This window comes from Gekko japonicus, unplaced genomic scaffold (genome assembly GCF_001447785.1).
Source record: "Gekko japonicus isolate JY-2015 unplaced genomic scaffold, Gekko_japonicus_V1.1 scaffold3592, whole genome shotgun sequence".
In the NCBI taxonomy this organism is placed as follows: Eukaryota; Metazoa; Chordata; class Lepidosauria; order Squamata; family Gekkonidae; genus Gekko; species Gekko japonicus.
The window spans coordinates 17,826-34,858 of record NW_015164307.1 but is presented as its reverse complement, the minus strand read 5'-3'; the positions used below and the strand labels follow the sequence as shown (position 1 = coordinate 34,858).

The 17,033-nt window shown below is 49.2% G+C and overlaps 1 protein-coding gene across 1 annotated transcript in view; it reads left to right on the top strand.

Moving 5' to 3' along the window:
• The window catches only part of GLS (glutaminase), a gene marked incomplete at its 5' end in the record, with an annotated part of 79,647 nt that extends 65,661 nt beyond the window's left edge, over positions 1-13,986 (top strand). The window contains 4 exons of the mRNA XM_015408819.1: positions 7,000-7,061; positions 8,571-8,647; positions 8,740-8,803; positions 13,270-13,986. Coding sequence (XP_015264305.1) covers positions 7,000-7,061; positions 8,571-8,647; positions 8,740-8,803; positions 13,270-13,426 — 360 coding nt within the window. The remainder of the gene's footprint in view (positions 1-6,999; positions 7,062-8,570; positions 8,648-8,739; positions 8,804-13,269) is intronic.
• Between the last annotated feature and the right edge of the window lie 3,047 nt (positions 13,987-17,033).

Genomic DNA, 17,033 nt, shown 5'->3' with positions numbered 1-17,033 from the left:
TCCTCCGGGTTGTAGAACGTGGACGATGACCTGGATGGCTTAGGCTAGCCCAATCTTGTCAGAGCTCAGAAGAAAGACATGACTCATGGGGGACATAACCAGTGTTCCCTCTAAGCTGAGTTAGTATCAGCTAGCTCACAGTTTTTTAGCCTCCAGCTCACACGTTTTTGCCTTAGCTCAGGAAGGATGGCTCCAGAGCAAACTAATTTATGCAGTAGCCAAATCCCTTGCTCACAGCTTTAATGCCAGTAGCTCACAAAGCAGAATTTTTGCTCACAGGACCCCACAGCTTAGAGGGAGCATTGGACATAACAGAGGTTTATAAAAGTATGCATGGAGTGGGGAGAATGGACAAAGAGAACTTTTTCTCCCTCTCCCAAAATGCTAGTATGCTAGAAGTCGAGGGCATCTAATGAAGCTGATGGGCAGTAGGTTGAGGACGGGTAACGGGAAATACTAGTTTACACAGAGAGTGATTAAAATGTGGAATTTGCTGCCCCATGGGCGTAGTGATGGCCACAGGAACAAATGCCTTTCAAAAGGGGATGAGATAGATTTATGGAGGATCAGTCTATCAGTGGCTACTTACCACGGTGACTGAGGGGAACCTCCACATTCAGAGGTACTAATCCTCTGAATCCCAGAGCCAGGAGGCAACATCAGGAGAAGCCCTCAACCTCTCTGCCCTGTTGTTGGCCCTCCAGAGGAACTGCTTGGCCCCTGTGTGAGACGGGATGCTGGACTAGGTGGACCTTCACTGGTCTGATCCAGCAGGGCTCCTCTGATGCTCTTAGGAAGGCCTCGGCCTCTGTGCCCTGCGGTTGGTCCTCCAGAGGAACTGGCTGGACCCTGTGTGAGACAGGAGGCTGGACTAGATGGACCTCTGATCTGATCCAGCAGGGCTCTTCTGATGCTCTTAGGAAGGCCTCGGCCTCTAAGCCCTGCTGATGGCCCTCCAGAGGAACTGGCTGGCCACTGCGTGAGACAGGATGCTGGACTAGATGGACCACTGGTCTGATCCAGCAGGGCTCATCTGATGTTCTTAGGAAGGCCTCGGCCTCTATGCCCTGCTGTTGGCCCTCCAGAGGAACTGAGTGGCCGCTGTGTGAGACAGGATGCTGGACTAGATGGCCCACTGGTCTGATCCAACAGGGCTCATCTGATGTTCTTAGGAAGGCCTCGGCCTCTATGCCCTGCTGTTGGCCCTCCAGAGGAACTGAGTGGCCGCTGTGTGAGACAGGATGCTGGACTAGATGGCCCACTGGTCTGATCCAACAGGGCTCATCTGATGTTCTTAGGAAGGCCTCGGCCTCTATGCCCTGTTGCTGGCCCTCCAGAGGAACTGCTTGGCCCCTCTGTGAGACAAGATGCTGGACTAGATGGGCCACTGGTCTGATCCAGCAGGGCTCTCCTTGAGCCAAACAGGGTCAGCGCTGGTTAGTACTTGGATGGCAGACCACCAAGAAAATACAGGGTTGCTGTACAGAAGCAGGCAAGGGCAAACCACCTCTGTTTGTTTTTTGGCTTGAAAACCGTCTAGGTCTGTGACGTGACTGTGCTTTCCACCACTTCACTACCCAAGGGAGTCTCAGAGCGGCTTACAAACTCCTTTCCCTTCCCCTCCCCACAACAGACACCCTGTGAGGTGGGTGGGGCTGGGAGAGCTATCGAGAGAAGAAGAAGAAGAAGATGAAGAAGAAGAGATTGGATTTATACCCCATGCCCTTCACTACCCAAGGGAGTCTCAGAGCGGCTTACAAACTCCTTTCCCTTCCCCTCCCCACAACAGACACCCTGTGAGGTAGGCGGGACTGAGAGAGCTCTTCACAGAGACTGCTCTTTTTCATGGACAGCTTTGACAGAACTATGGCTTGCCCAAGGTCATCCAGCCAGGTGCAAGTGGAGGAGTGGGGAATCAAACCCGGTTCTCCCAGATTAGAGTCTGCGCACTTAACCACTACACCAAACTGGCTTTGAAGATATCTCTGTGAGGTTCGTTGGCTCTCTAGGGCAGCATCTTGGCTACTGGGTGAAACGGGATCCTGGACTGGATGGACCATCGGTCAGATCCAAAAGAATAATAGAACCATAGAGTTGGAAGGGACCTCCGGGGTCATCTAGTCCAACCCCCTGCACAATGCAGGACATTCACAAATACCTCCCCGCTCACACACCCAGTGACCCCCTGCTTCATGCCCAAAAGATGACAAAAAACCATCAGGATCCCTGTCCAAACTGGCCTGGAGAAAAATGGCTTCCTGACCCCAAAGTGGCGACTGACATTTTCCTGGGTGTGTGAGAAAGGACCACAAGAACTAAGCCCTGATGCCCGCCCTCTCACAATCTGCCCAAGTTCACAGAATCCGCAATGCTGTCAGATGGCCATCTAGCCTCTTCTTGAAAACCTCCAAAGAAGGAGAGCCCATCTTCCAAGGAAGCCTGTTCCACTGAGGAACTGCTCTGTCGGGAAGCTCTTCCTAATGTTCAGCTGAAAACTCTTTTGATTTAATGTCAACCCGTTGGTTCTGGTCCGACCTTTTGGGGCAACAGAAAACAGGTCCGCAAAAAAGAACTTCTGTTTCAATGACGTCTACCAAATACTCCAAACTCACAGAGTTATAGCCATATCTTGCTCCTGATCGCTTCAGTGGACCCTGGAGCGCCTGTTACAGGGAGACGGGGTACTGAAGGTCAGACCTGAAAGCCAGATGAATTGAATTAACCGAACTCTAAAGCTTCGTAAATAGAATGCAGGATGCATAACTCTTCTCTCAGTGAGCGGCACCCGCTTTACAATTTGGAAATCCTCCGCATTAGAGCAACGTTGAGCAAGTCTCTTTGTTGACTGTTAATCTTCCTCTGCCTCAATAGCAGAAGCAAGGGCTTCTCAACACCTGAAACATTTGCATGGAGGGCTTGTTCCGTTCCCCTTTTCCTGCCGGGGAGATCACGTGAAAAAAGATTAAAAGCCGCTAATGGCTATGTTTCATCAAAAATCCAAGGGACGGACGTGGGAAGAACTGCAGGAAAGAAGGACATGTTAGTATCAGTGTTCCCTCTAAGCTGAGGTAGTGTGAGCTAGCTCACAGTTCTTTAGCCTCTGGCTCGCACATTTTTGTCTTAGCTCTGGAAGGATAGCTCCAGAGCAAACTACTTCATGCAGTAGCCAAATTGCTCGCTCGAGACTAGACTACTGTAACGCTCTCTACATGGGGCTGCCCCTGTTGCAAATTTGGAAGTTGCAGCTAGTGCAGAATGCCGCGGCCAGGCTTTTGACGGGCCTTCCCAGATGGGAACACATCCAGCCTGTGCTGAAGGCGCTGCACTGGCTGCCAATAGCATACCAAATTCGCTTCAAGGTGCTGGTGCTTACCTTTGAAGCCCTATATGTTGCCAGTAGCATACCAAATTCTCTTCAAGGTGCTGGTGCTTATCTCTAAAGCCCTATATGGTCAGGGTTCGACATACTTGAGGGACCGCCTTTCCCCAGAGAGCACTGAGGTCGGGGTCCCAGAACCGACTGACCCTTCCGGGCCCCAAGGATGCCAGGCTCGCCACCACTAGGGGCGGGGCTTTCTCAGGGGCGGCTCCATACTGGTGGAATGAGCTCCCGGAGGAGAGCAGGACCCTGCGGGATCTTGTGCAGTTCCGCAGGGCCTGCAAGACGGAGCTCTTCCGCCAGGCTTTCAACTAGGAGCCGCCCCCACTACTACCAACGAGCCAGCCCGTAGTTTTAACACCTGGCCTCTACCACTGTGCTCAGGAAGATCATTGAGTGGCAAACTGTTTGCCTGTATGGTATTTCCAGCATACCGTCTTACGTACCCAGTGTATCAGCACTAGCACTTTATGAGTTTATGTTTTACTGTATTTGAAATTTTAAACTGTTTTAATATAAATTAAAATTATGTAAATTCGAACCTAGCAGTTCGAAAGCAAGAAATTGCAAGTAGATAAATAGATACCGCTTCAGTAGGAAGGTAACAGCATTCTGTGTGCCTTGGTGTTTAGTCATGCCGGCCACATGACCACGGAAACGTCTTCGGACAGCGCTAGTTCTTCGGCTTTGAGACGGAGGTGAGCACCGCAACCCTAGAGTCGGATTCGACTGGCTTTCGAGCAAGGGAACCTTTACCTTTATAGATCAATTATGTAAGTTGCCCTGAGCCCGCTCGCGGGGAGGGCGGGGCATAAACTAAATAAATAAATAATGCCAATAGCGCACAAAGTAGAACTTTTGCTCACAAGACTCCACAGCTTAGAGGGAGCATTGGTTAGTATCCTTAAACGCTACTGCTGTGATCTCCAGCATGAAATTCTCAGGCAGTTAATCCGGTTTAAAGCAAAATTAATGTATTCAAGGGAATGTTAGTTGCTGCCATGGCTGGTGGTATGTAGAGAGAGAGAGAGCCGTCCACCTCCTTTTGAATGACGAAGGATGTGCACTCGAAGTAAAAATAAACCCCTTCAGCTTTGAGACGAGGAATGTTTCATTTGAACTGCTTCTTGGAGGAATCAACCCAAGATCACAAATTCTTCGTGGCATTCTGAGAGCTGGACCACTCTCCGGAAGGGTTAGGAATCAAATGCGAATGAGAGTTTTCAGCAGTGCACACTTGAAATTCTGTGTAGTTTTGTGACGAGAGGAGAAGAAGAGATTGGATTTAGACCCCAGGGCCCTTCACTACCCGAAGGAATCTCAGAGCAGCTTACAATCTCCTTCCTTTCCCCTCCCCACAACAAGACACCCTGGGAGGTAGACGGTGCTGAGAATGCTTTGAGAGAACTGTTGTTTCCAGAACAGCTCTGAAAGAACTTGTAATTGACCCAAGGCCACACCAGCAGCTGCAAGTGGAGGAGTGGAGAATCAAACCTGGTTCTTCCAGATTAGAGTCCGCGCTCCTAACCACGACACCATACTGGTTCACCAAACTGTGCAGGGGATTTGATTCTCCACTTCCACACTTGACGCCTGCTGGGTGACCTTGGGCCAGTTCTCTCCAAACTCTCTCAGGTGCCTGTTGTGGGGAGAAGAAGGAAAAGGCGGTTGTAAGCTGCTTTGAGACTCCCTAAGGTAGATAAAAGTGGGGTATAAAAACCGACTCTTCTTCTTCTTCTTGATTGCCTTCACTGCTTTAGGTATTTGTAAGGATATTTTTGCCAGGTTTTTTTCATCCAAGGAAGAAATACTTTGTTTGTTGTGGAAGGAAGGCAGGAACAGTATCTTTTCTTGTCGGGAAACTCCCTTAGATCAAAGGTTCCCTGGAAAGCATTCCGGTAACCATCTGCCACTGCTCAGGGGCACCTGAGGCCATCTAGACTTACCCACTGAGAAGGTATCTTTCTAATGCAGTACTAGAGCAATAATGAAGTGACAGGGTAGAGACCATAGAAAATAGCTTATAACCAACTATGTTAGGTAGGGAAGAGATTCAGAGAAATAGGTTGTACTAAGCAGAGCCAAACATGGCTTTATTTTTTTAAAAAAGTTTATTATGATTCAAAAAGGGTTGGGAAAGACTACAGGGAGAAAAAACACACACAACAGCACAACTCCCGCAGTTCCAAAAAAGAAAGCAATGCAGTTGAACTAACTCAGCTAAGCTGTCATGGGTTCTGTAATGCGAGGGGCTGATAGTGCGACAGTCGCGTGGGGCAGTAAAATGTGCACCATTCCTTCCGCACGGCGTGATAATGCGTTGTGAGCAGTATTCTTTCCCAAAAGATTGGAATAAACCAGTTTCGAGAAAGGGACATGGGAAAACTGGAAAGAGGACAATATCGTGTGCAATCCGGAGGGGGAAAAATGTTCTTTTCCCAAAAAGTTGGAATAAAACAGTTTTGAGAAAGCATGTATTGAGGACAAGGGAAAACTAGGAAGAGGACAAAACAGTAAAATATTGTGTGCAGTTTTTTTTTGGGGGGGGGAGGAGTGTTCCAGTTTGGAATCCCGGGTGGAGAAAATCCTCTGAGTGGCAGCAATTTCACTTAATTAATTCTTCTTGTTATGATTAAATGATAATCGTGTCATTCATACTCCTGGCCTCATGTAGAGCACAAGAAAACAGATTTCCTGCCTTGAGGTACTTATCAGTCTAAAACAAGGGCCCCCAGTCTTTTCGAACCCGTGGCCACCTTCGGAATTCTTACACACGATGGAGGGCGCCACCCCCAAATGGCTGCGGCAGGAGGTGGAGCCAACCACAAAATGTCAGGGAGTTACATCATGCATAACTCTTAATAGTAACTCTGCAACATTTTGGGCAGAAGCTGTGCTTAGGAGAGGAGAAGAGGAGATTGGATTTATACCCCGCCCTTCACTCGGAGTCTCAGAGCGGTTTACAAACTCCCCTCCCCACAACAGACAGGCATGGATTCGTTTTGAGGTGCTTGGGCTTCCTTCCAGGAGGGTTGTAGCACAGGCTTCATGGAAGGTGCAAGTGTCTTGAAGCGACAGCCCAGTGCGCTCACTGAAAACCCGGGGAGGGAGAGAGGGGCCGCAGGTGGTGGTCCCACCATTGTGTGATCACCTGGTGTTCTCCATGGAATAAGTGGCTACCCCATCTCTCCCTGAGAGCCAGTTTGGCGTAGTGGTTAAGAGCACGGATTCTCATCTGGGAGAAACAAGTCGGATTTCCCACTCCTCCACTTGCACCTGCTGGTGTGACCTTGGGTCAGTCACAAGTTCTCTCAGAGCTGTTCTCTCACGGGCAGTTTTCAGGAGAGCTCTCTCAGCCCCGCCTACCTCACAGGGTGTCTGTGGTGGGGAGGGGAAGGGTGTAAGCCACTCTGAGACTCCCAAGTGAAAGGTGGGGTATAAATCCAATCTCTTCTTCTAATTGCCCGGAAGTTGTCCAGTTTGAACGGTCTGTAGCGGCAGTCGTATTCAGCATGGCCGCCACCAGAGTTTCAAGCGCATCTCGCCTTATTTGTGGTGTTTTTCAGGCTTCCCGAGAACGCTAACCCCTTTTCAATTTTTTTCCTTTTTTCTATTTGCAGGTGAAATCTGTCATAAACCTCTTGTTTGCTGCCTACACGGGTGATGTGTCTGCACTGCGGAGGTAAAACTGATATTTATTCAGTGCCATGCAAATAACTTAAGGTGTGCGTGTGCTGATACCTGAGTGAGATGTTGGAGAGAGTATGCAGCCCTAGTGATGGCCTAGTGATGGCCACAGGAAGAAACAGTTTGCAAAAGGGATTTGACAGATGGATTCATGGAGGATAAGTCTATCCTTTTTTCTATTTGCAGGTGAAATCTGTCATAAACCTCTTGTTTGCTGCCTACACGGGTGATGTGTCTGCACTGCGGAGGTAAAACTGATATTTATTCAGTGCCATGCAAATAACTTAAGGTGTGCGTGTGCTGATACCTGAGTGAGATGTTGGAGAGAGTATGCAGCCCTAGTGATGGCCTAGTGATGGCCACAGGAAGAAACAGTTTTCAAAAGGGATTTGATAGATGGATTCATAGAGGATAAGTCTATCAATGGCTACTAGCCATGGTGACCGAGGGGAACCTCCACATTCAGGGGCACTAAGCCTCTGAATCCCAGAGCCAGGAGGCAACATTGGTGGGCAGGCCTCATCCTCTCTGCCCTGTTGTCGGCCCTCCAGAGGAACTGGCTGGCCCCTGTGTGAGACGGGATGCTGGACTAGATGGACCACTGGTCTGATCCAGCAGGGCTCTTCCTATGTGCTTAGAAAGGCCTCAGTCTCTAAGCCGTGTTGTTGGCCCTCCAGAGGAACTGGCTGGCCCCTGTGGGAGACAGGATGCTGGACTAGATGGACTCTCACTGGTCTGACCCAGCAGGGTTCTTCTTATGTTCTTGGGAAGGCCTCTGCCTCTCTGCCCTGTTGTTGGCTCTCCAGAGGAATTGGTTGGCCACTGTGTGAGACAGGATGCTGGACTAGATGGACTCTCACTGGTCTGACCCAGCAGGGTTCTTCTTATGTTCTTGGGAAGGCCTCTGCCTCTCTGCCCTGTTGTTGGCTCTCCAGAGGAATTGGTTGGCCACTGTGTGAGACAGGATGCTGGACTAGATGGACTCTCACTGGTCTGACCCAGCAGGGTTCTTCTTATGTTCTTGGGAAGGCCTCTGCCTCTCTGCCCTGTTGTTGGCTCTCCAGAGGAATTGGTTGGCCACTGTGTGAGACAGGATGCTGGACTAGATGGACTCTCACTGGTCTGACCCAGCAGGGTTCTTCTTATGTTCTTGGGAAGGCCTCTGCCTCTCTGCCCTGTTGTTGGCTCTCCAGAGGAATTGGTTGGCCACTGTGTGAGACAGGATGCTGGACTAGATGGACTCTCACTGGTCTGACCCAGCAGGGTTCTTCTTATGTTCTTGGGAAGGCCTCTGCCTCTCTGCCCTGTTGTTGGCTCTCCAGAGGAATTGGTTGGCCACTGTGTGAGACAGGATGCTGGACTAGATGGACTCTCACTGGTCTGACCCAGCAGGGCTCTTCTTATGTTCTTATGCATCACTTGTATTTGCTTTGGCATATTGAATCAGAAGTGATTGACCTATGACAGGAGTGACCTCCTCTGTTTTTCCATCTCTCCCATTTAGATTTGCGTTGTCAGGCATGGATATGGAGCAGAGAGACTACGACTCCCGGACAGCGTTACACGTAGCTGCCGCAGAAGGTTGTGGCTGTGAATAATGACTGGAATTGCGATTGCTTTTAGCATGCATAATAACGGAGCAAGCGTATTAAAATGTCCCTTTTGTATTGTAGGTCACGTAGAGGTAGTTAAATTTCTGCTGGAAGCCTGCAAAGTGAATCCTTTCCCCAAAGACAGGTGAGTGTACCAAAAAGTCCAGGGGACAAGGGACTCCCCGTTACATGGGCCTCCATGGAATTCTCACACTGAAAAGCTGGAACGTTGGAAGGGAAACTGACGAGAACCCTGTCTCTTTGAAGTTTAGCACAAAGCGTTGCCCATTTTTAAGCTAGCCATCTGTTCATTCTTCTGTCAAGGACAACCCCCCCCCACTCACACACACACACTCCAGAAATTCTAGGTTCCCAATATTTAGAGAACAGAATGTCTGTTATGTTCCTTGAGAAAAACGCAAAGTCAAGAAGATGTTATTAAACCTGGGTATCTTACACTTTCTGGTATGTTAAGATCTTATCCGCCTGCGTGCTCGTAGAAAGGTAACAAATGCAGCGGGATCCGGTACTGACTTTGGCATGGCTAAATTAATTCATTCCAGTGAGCTCGTGCACACCTAATTTAGGATCAGGTGGTTCGTGAGACCCTGGGAACCTGGCAAGGTGGAATGTCCCACTCCGAGGACTTCCGTGAACTGCACCCGCCCATGTTCTTCATGGTCCCATAATCATTAACATCATTTGTGTTTCTCCCCCAGGTTTATTGCCTTTAATGCACACAAAATGTTCTACTAGAGTCAAACAAGTCTGTGACATTACTCCAATATTTACAGCAAATAGTGCGGAGCGGGTCTCCTTCGAACCTCTTGGCCTTCTTGCCCAGAAAGCGTGCCGTCAAATGTGACTGTGCGGCCTTTCCGCCCCCTCCCTAAATGTTTCCGTTAATCTGCCTGAACCTCGTAATTCCTTCTGCTGATATCGCACGCTATGACCTTGTCCGCTCACTATTCAGGAGATGACTGCTGACAGTTTAGAACGTGCCCACTAGGAGGCTTGCGAAAAACGGCTGAAAAGACAGTCAGGTCACAAAAACGTGCCTCTGAGTTTTCTTTTCCAAAACAGACATATAATTGTTAACGTATTGGGGTGGGGTGTGTGCCAGCAACCTGGGGCTTGTTACTTTGCCCCCGTTGTGCCTACAAAACAGAATGATGCATATGCTTACAGAAAAATAAATACAGCAACTCTGTGACAAGAGCCAGTGCACTGGCCCAGATCTTCCAAGCGTTGTACAAACCGACAGTTCCCGAAAGTCCCCAGGGGACCAGTGTTCCCTCTAAGCTGAGTTAGTGTGAGCCAGCTCACAGTTTTTTAGCCTCCGGCTCAGACATTTTAGCCTTCGCTTGGGAAGGACGGTTCCAGAGCAAACTGATTTAGGCAGCAGGCAAATCGCTGGCTCACAACTTTAATGCCAGTAGCACACAAAGTAGAATTTTTGCTCACAAGATTCCACAGCTCAGAGGGGCGTTGCAGGGGACCGTGGAGCAGTCTCTTGGTTTGGGCAGTCTCCCACCCCCCGTGCCCCTCCCTGTTTTGGGGCTCCCTCCAAAAAGCTTAGAGGTTGTAGCTGCCAGCACAGCTTGCTTCTTTGTGTCACACAAACCCCATGTTGCACAAAAGGCAGCTCGGCATTTGGAAGGCTAACTTAGGGCTAGATTAGGAATCACCGCTAGGGCAGGCGGGGCACGGCAGTTGTAGGTCAGGAGCAACGTTCCCTCTAAGCTGTGGAGTCCCATGAGCAAGAATTCTACTTTGTGAGCTGCTGGCGTTAAAGTTGTAGGCGAGCAATTTGGCTGCTGCCTAAATCAGTCTGCTCTGGAGCCCTCCTTCCTGAGTGGAGACAAAAAGGCGTGAGCCGGAGGCTAAAAAACTACGAGCTGGCTCACACTCACTCAGCTTAGAGGGAGCATTGGTCAGGAGGGCCAGCGGGGTCACAGGCCTCTACCGAGCGGCTTTAAAAGGCTTTGGGGGGGGGGCTATCTTTTAGGGAGGAGAGAGCAAGTATGCGAAGCTCCCGTGCCTTTCTGAGGGTTGTGACGGATGTCTTACGTAATACTGTATTGTTTTTATTAAATGTTGTGAGCCACCCTGAGCCCACGTGCGGCGGGGGGGGGGGCCGCGGGATATAAAACAAATAACTAAAAGTGGAGCAGGGGCCGTTTGTCAGCCCTTCTTTGGGTGTCATGATGCGGAGGTGTTGGTTGTGTGCCCCTCGGTGTCGTGGTTAGGAGCGCGGACTCGAATACGGGAGAACCGGGTTTGATTCCCCCACTCCTCCACTTGCAGCTGCTGGTGCGACCGTGGGTCAGTCGCAAGTTCATCCAGAGCTGTTCTCTCTCCCCCCTTAGATAAAAGACGGCTAGACTGGAGTCCACAGTAGCACCGCGAGACCAACAAGATTTTCAGGGTATGAGCTTTCGCGAGTCAAAGCTCTTGCCTGTCAGACAGGAACCTCCATTCCTACTTGTATCTCATAGAGCCAGGGCTCTTCTTGTAGCAGGGACTCCTTTGCCTATTAGGCGACACACCCCTCATGTAGCCAATCCTCCAAGAGCTTACAGAGCTCTTCTTACAGGGGCTACTGTAAACTCTTGGAGGACTGGGTACATTACGGGTGTGTCGCCCAGGGCTCTTTTTGTAGCAGGAGCTCCTTAGCATATTAGGCGACACGCCCCTAATGTAGCCAATCCTCCAAGAGCTTTACAGAGCTCTTCTTACAGGGGCTACTGTAAGCTCTTGGAGGACTGGCTACATTACGGGTGTGTCGCCCAGGACTCTTCTTGTAGCAGGGACTCCTTTGCCTATTAGGCGACACGCCCCTAACGTAGCCAATTCTCCAAGAGCTTACAGAGCTCTTCGTACAGGGGCTCCTGTAAGCTTTTGGAGGACTGGCTACATTACGGGTGTGTCGCCTAATATGCAACGGAGTTCCTGCTACAAGAAGAGCCCTGCAAGAAGCCCTAGGAGGAAAGGCCGAGGGACTTGGGAATGTTCGGTCTGGAGAAGAGGAGGTTGAGGGGGGACAGGATGGCTCTCTTGAAGTGTTTAAAGGGCTGTCTCTTCAAAAAGTATGTGGATGGAATGGAGCGGGTGCAGAGGAGAGCGATGAAGATGATTGGGGACCTGGGCTCTTTTTGTAGTAGGAACTCCTTTGCATATTAGGCGACACACCTCTAATGTAGCCAATCCTCTGAGAGCTTACGGTAACCCCTGTAAGAAGAGCTCTCTTAAGCTCTTGGAGGATTGGCTACATTAGGGGTGTGTCGCCAGGGTTCTTTTTGTAGCAGGACCTCCTTTGCGTATTAGGTGACACACCCCTCATGTAGCCAATCCTCCAAGAGCTTAGAGAGCTCTTCTTACAGGGGCTACTGTAAGCTCTTGGAGGACTGGCTACATTAGGGGTATGTCGCCTAATAGGCAAAGGATTTCCTGCTACAAAAAGAGCCCTGCGATAGAGCCCTTTTTCTCCCTCTCCCAAAAGACTAGAACTCGAGGGCATCCCATGAAGCTTATGGGCAGTAGGTTCAGGGTGGGCAAAAGGAAATTCTACTCTACACACAGAGAGTGATTAAAATGTTGAATCTGCTGCCAGAGGATACAGTGATGGCCACAGGAATAAACAGCTTTCAAAGGGGATCAGATAGATTCATGGAAGAGAAGTCTTATCAATGGCCCACTAGCCATGGTAGGTGAGAGGAACCTCCACATTCAGAGGCACTAATCCTCTGAATCCCAGAACCAGGAGGCAACATCAGGAGAAGGCCTCAGCCTCCATGCCCTGTTGTCGGCCGTCCAGAGGAGCTGGTTAGCTGCTGTGTGAGCCGGGATGCTGGACTAGATGGACCACTGGTCTGCTCCAGCAGGGCTCTTCTGATGTTCTTACTAAAAGGGGATTAGACAGATTCGTGGAGAAGTCTATCAATGGCTACTAGTAAAGGTGACTGAGGGGAACCACATTCAGATGCACTAAACCTCTGAATCCCAGAGCCAAGAGGCAACATCAGGGGAAGGCCTTGGCCTCTACACCCTGTTTTGGTCCTCCAGAGGGACTGGTTGGCCACTGTATGAGACAGGATGCTGGACTAGATGGACCCCTGGGCTGATCCAGCAGGGTTCTTCTTACGTTCTTAGGAAGGCCTCGGCCTGTTGGCTGTCCAGAGGAACTGGTTGGCTACTGTGTGAGACAGGATGCTGGACTAGATGAACCCCTGGTCTGCTCCAGCTGGGGTCTTCTTACGTTCTTAGGAGGGCCTTGGGCTCTCTGCCCTGGTGCTGGTCCAGCAGAGGAAGTGGTTGGCCCATGTGAGACAGGATGCTGGACTACACGGACAGCTCCAGCAGGGCTCTTCTTATGTTCTTATGATAGGATACCCCAAAAATCTTGCTCTCTGAGGTGCTACTGGACTCCAGTCTAGCCGTTCTACTTCTACATGACTACCCTCCGACACTACCTTAGATAAAAAGATTGCATATGAGTGCAACACAAATGGATCACGTTTGTTTAAGAGCATTTCGTGTGTAAAGATTCCGGTACCTCCCAACACTCTTATCTGGGAATTATTCTTTCTTCGATAACATCTCTCGTTGCAGATGGAACAACACTCCCATGGATGAAGCTTTACACTTTGGACACCACGATGTGTTTAAAATCCTTCAGGAGTATCAGGTCCAGTACACCCCTCCAGAAGACTCCAGCAGCAGCAAGGAAAATCAAACTGTACAGAAAAACCTAGACGGGTTACTATAATAACCCTCTTCGGCTAGATCCAAGAAATCAAGTCACGTATCTTATTTAATTGTGGAGAATTGATTATGGAGAGCGTGTGTGTTTCTATTGGATAGTGATGTATATTTTACAGAAGTATCTCTTTGTTTCAGTGTTACTGGAGTTTTTCTTCGTTTACGCACACAGGGACAAATCTCGTTCTCGGGGGGGGGTACAAAAATCCCCCTCCGATCCTCGCCCCCATATTGTGAGCAATATTACCTCCTGCCACATATAACCGATAGAGAAGAAGTACTGTCGTTTGTTCTGTGCACTACTTATTTTTTTGTTGGTGTTGAGTGAAACTACTCCGTGGTCAAGAACTCCCCCCGTTTTGCTTGCTTTTAAAAAAAGAATGAATGAATGAATGAATGAAGCACTATTTGTGCTTGTGGAACAGCGTGTGAGCAGCCGTGCGGTCTTGCTAGATTTCGAGAGCTGATGTTGACGTGGGTTTTGTCTGCGCATGTTGAGCACTTAACAGTTTCCCCCGTCCCCTTTTCTCGATACCTGGTGGCATCATGTGATTTCCCACCCCCAACCCCACCCCCTAAACTAGCAGTTTGTGTTCCAGGTTTACCTTTTCTTTGAAAAGCATTGCATCAGGGAATCTGTTCAAAGGTTTGCTTGACCAAAAAAATGTAGAGGAGTATAATTTGATCACCTCCTGTTACACATCTAGACAGTGTTTTGTTTCAAGTCCCTTCGTCCCTCTAGTCGCATGTGTTTGTGTGCGTTTCCCTTTTCACATACCTTTTTCTTCGGTTGCCGGTAACTTTTCCTTTCAGCGTCACATCTTGTTATTGCCGAAGTCATATATAACACCATGTCAGATCTCAGCCAATCCTTGTGGTGCCCTTTTTTTTGAATCATGGAAAACTAATGTAAACCCTCCCCCCCCGGATATTGTTACTAATTTGTATCAAGCGACAGTGCAGTTAAAGATCGTGGTGTGACTTGATGGCCATGGAAGGTCAAGGCTGTTGCGGTGAAAGTGGTTGCGCGGTATTCTGCCGTAAACAGTGGAAGATTCGGGCAAATGACAGTCTTCTTGCTTCTGTGTCATACCCGCTACGCCCACAGCTTGTGCGTTGGATCGAAGTCCTACAAGATCCAAGACTGCAATGGTATTCCTTGTCCATCATAACATCACTGTCAATATTTCGCATGCCACCCTCTGGTCTGTGGAAGGAGGGGGCTAGACTAAAACCTAAAGTTGAAAATATCACTGCTGCGATAACCTTTGCTGCGGGAAGCAGGCTAGAACAAGCCGCCTTCATCGCTCACGTTCCCTTGATGAATGATAAGAACGAGGAAGAGGAGACTAGCTCTGCTGAAGCAGAGGAGAGCTCGGAGGTTCAGCCCTTGAGTAGGCCCTAGACTGACGTACCTTGTCGAACTAGCATACCCGAACCCAGGCTCATCTGTCCTTCCCAGCGAAAATTCGGGCCAACCTTTTATTTTTTTGCCCCATCACCCTTTCTGTCCACTTTCTTTTAACCAAATCGGGAATGGAACATATGCAGGTTATGAGCCCTTGGCAATACTGCTCGGACCTGTAAAGCCCGCAGGCCCAGCTAGGGAGGGGGGTGAAGCCGGCAACCAAGTTAGGATTTCGTCCTGCACCTTGTCTGCTAAGATTTCAGTGTTCTGTGTTTCCCATAATCCCTGCTTTTTCTCCTCAACTGGTAATGTTACAGAGTAGATTAGTGTGTGTGTGTGTGTGAATATACATACGTATTTGCATATGCAAATAAAGCCATTTTATCCAAATATGTATCTCCCCCCCCCTTGCTGGAGCAACTTCAACATCACCCTATTCTGCAAAGTTCGCTTTAGTTCTGTTTTACTGTAAGCAGGAGTTATGTTTTGTAAAGCTTTAGTATTCCTTGGTTGAGAATTCTTTTAAAATGTACATTTATTTATGCACCATTCCTCAGTCCCAGCTACTCATGGTTGTTTAAGCTTTTCTGTTTTTGGTTTCCAAAAGCTGACGTCGTTTTGCTCCAAAGAACACCCCCCCGCGCACTATTTAAAGTATCCGCATTTATCACAGCAACTAGAAGCGATGAAGCCAACTTCACGCTTCAGACGCAACTATTATTACAGTGGACTTAGAATCGCCCATTCCATCTCCCTGTGGATAAATGTGTCCTGTTGGGCCAACGTCCTTTTTATAGCCCCAGAGCACTGGACTATCGACAGCTGTTTTTAGTGACCCTAATTGTGATTGATTTGGCTTGATCTTCGACACAAATCTTTGATCGTAGAGAATTAAACCGTGATGAATGTATTTGCTTCTGACAAATTTTCCCATGACTGAATAGACTTAGACTTAACAATACTTGAGCTGTACCAGTTCTGAAAATAAGAAGTTATTTTCAGGATTACAAATGAGACGGTGTTTGCTTTTTACAACATAATAAACAGGAATACCAAAAAAAAAACAACCCACAACCCCAACAGAAGTCGTTCCTTTGACTTGCGTTTGTCCTTGCCGCCGTGAAAACAAACCCGTGTTCCGGGGGTACACAAGCTTTTCAGCCGTGGGCACCTTTGGAATTCTGTCATGGTGTGGTGGGCCCAGCCACAAAACGCCTACCATTGGTTCCGCTGTGAAGGTTCTTGGGCTAGGGTCGTGTCATGGTGTGGTGGGCCCAGCCACAAAACGTCTGCCGCAGCTTACCATTTGTCCGGTAACGGTGAAGATTCTCGGGCTGTGGTGGTAGCTGCTACCAAAGCAACATTTGAGGGGGGGGGGAACACTTGCACAGCCAATCAAGTCACCAGTGGCCAATCAGAAGCCCTGCTGGGCAAAAGCTCTACCTGGCTCCACCCATGTTTTATTGACTGTCTTGGGAGGGGGAGCATCCCCTCCAGAGAGATGGTGTTACAACTGCTGAGTGGCCCCAGGAGAGCAGCCGGTCTCTTTCTATTAACACAAGTTTGCACACCCTTACTCTCTAGTGTCTATCACAGGGGTTGTTCCCGGCTATATTAAAATCAGTGGGAGGGCACAGGTTACAAAGCCGACTTTGCCTTTCAGCGGGATGGCCTTGACGCTTGAGTCCACAATAAAAGTGTCTTACCAGCCCAGGTGTTTAGTGTCAGACGAAGGGTCTGGAGAGCTGGGTTCGAATCACCCCTCTGTCATGGAAGCAGGCCGAATGCCCTTGGACCAGTTACACGCCTCGCCGTAACATCCTCTCTGTGGTACCCCATGGTTTCAAATCCCCTCCTTCCTGATGTGGGTGCTGTCATTCATGAACATCCACCATAACACTGACTTTGATGCCAAAGAAGAATTAACACATGGAATTCACACCAGAAAGGATGGCGGCTACAAGCATAGACAGCTTCAAGAGGGGATTGGGTAAACATATGGAGCAGAGGTCCATTAGTGGCCATTCGCCACAAGGTACAGATGGAATACTCTGTCTGGGGCACTGATGCTCTATATTCTTGTTGCTTGGGGGGGCAACAGTGGGAGGGCTTCTAGTGTCCTGGCCCCACTGATGGACCTCCTGAGGGCACCTGGTGTTTTTGACCACTGTGTAACACAGAGTGTTGGACTGGAGGGACCATTGGC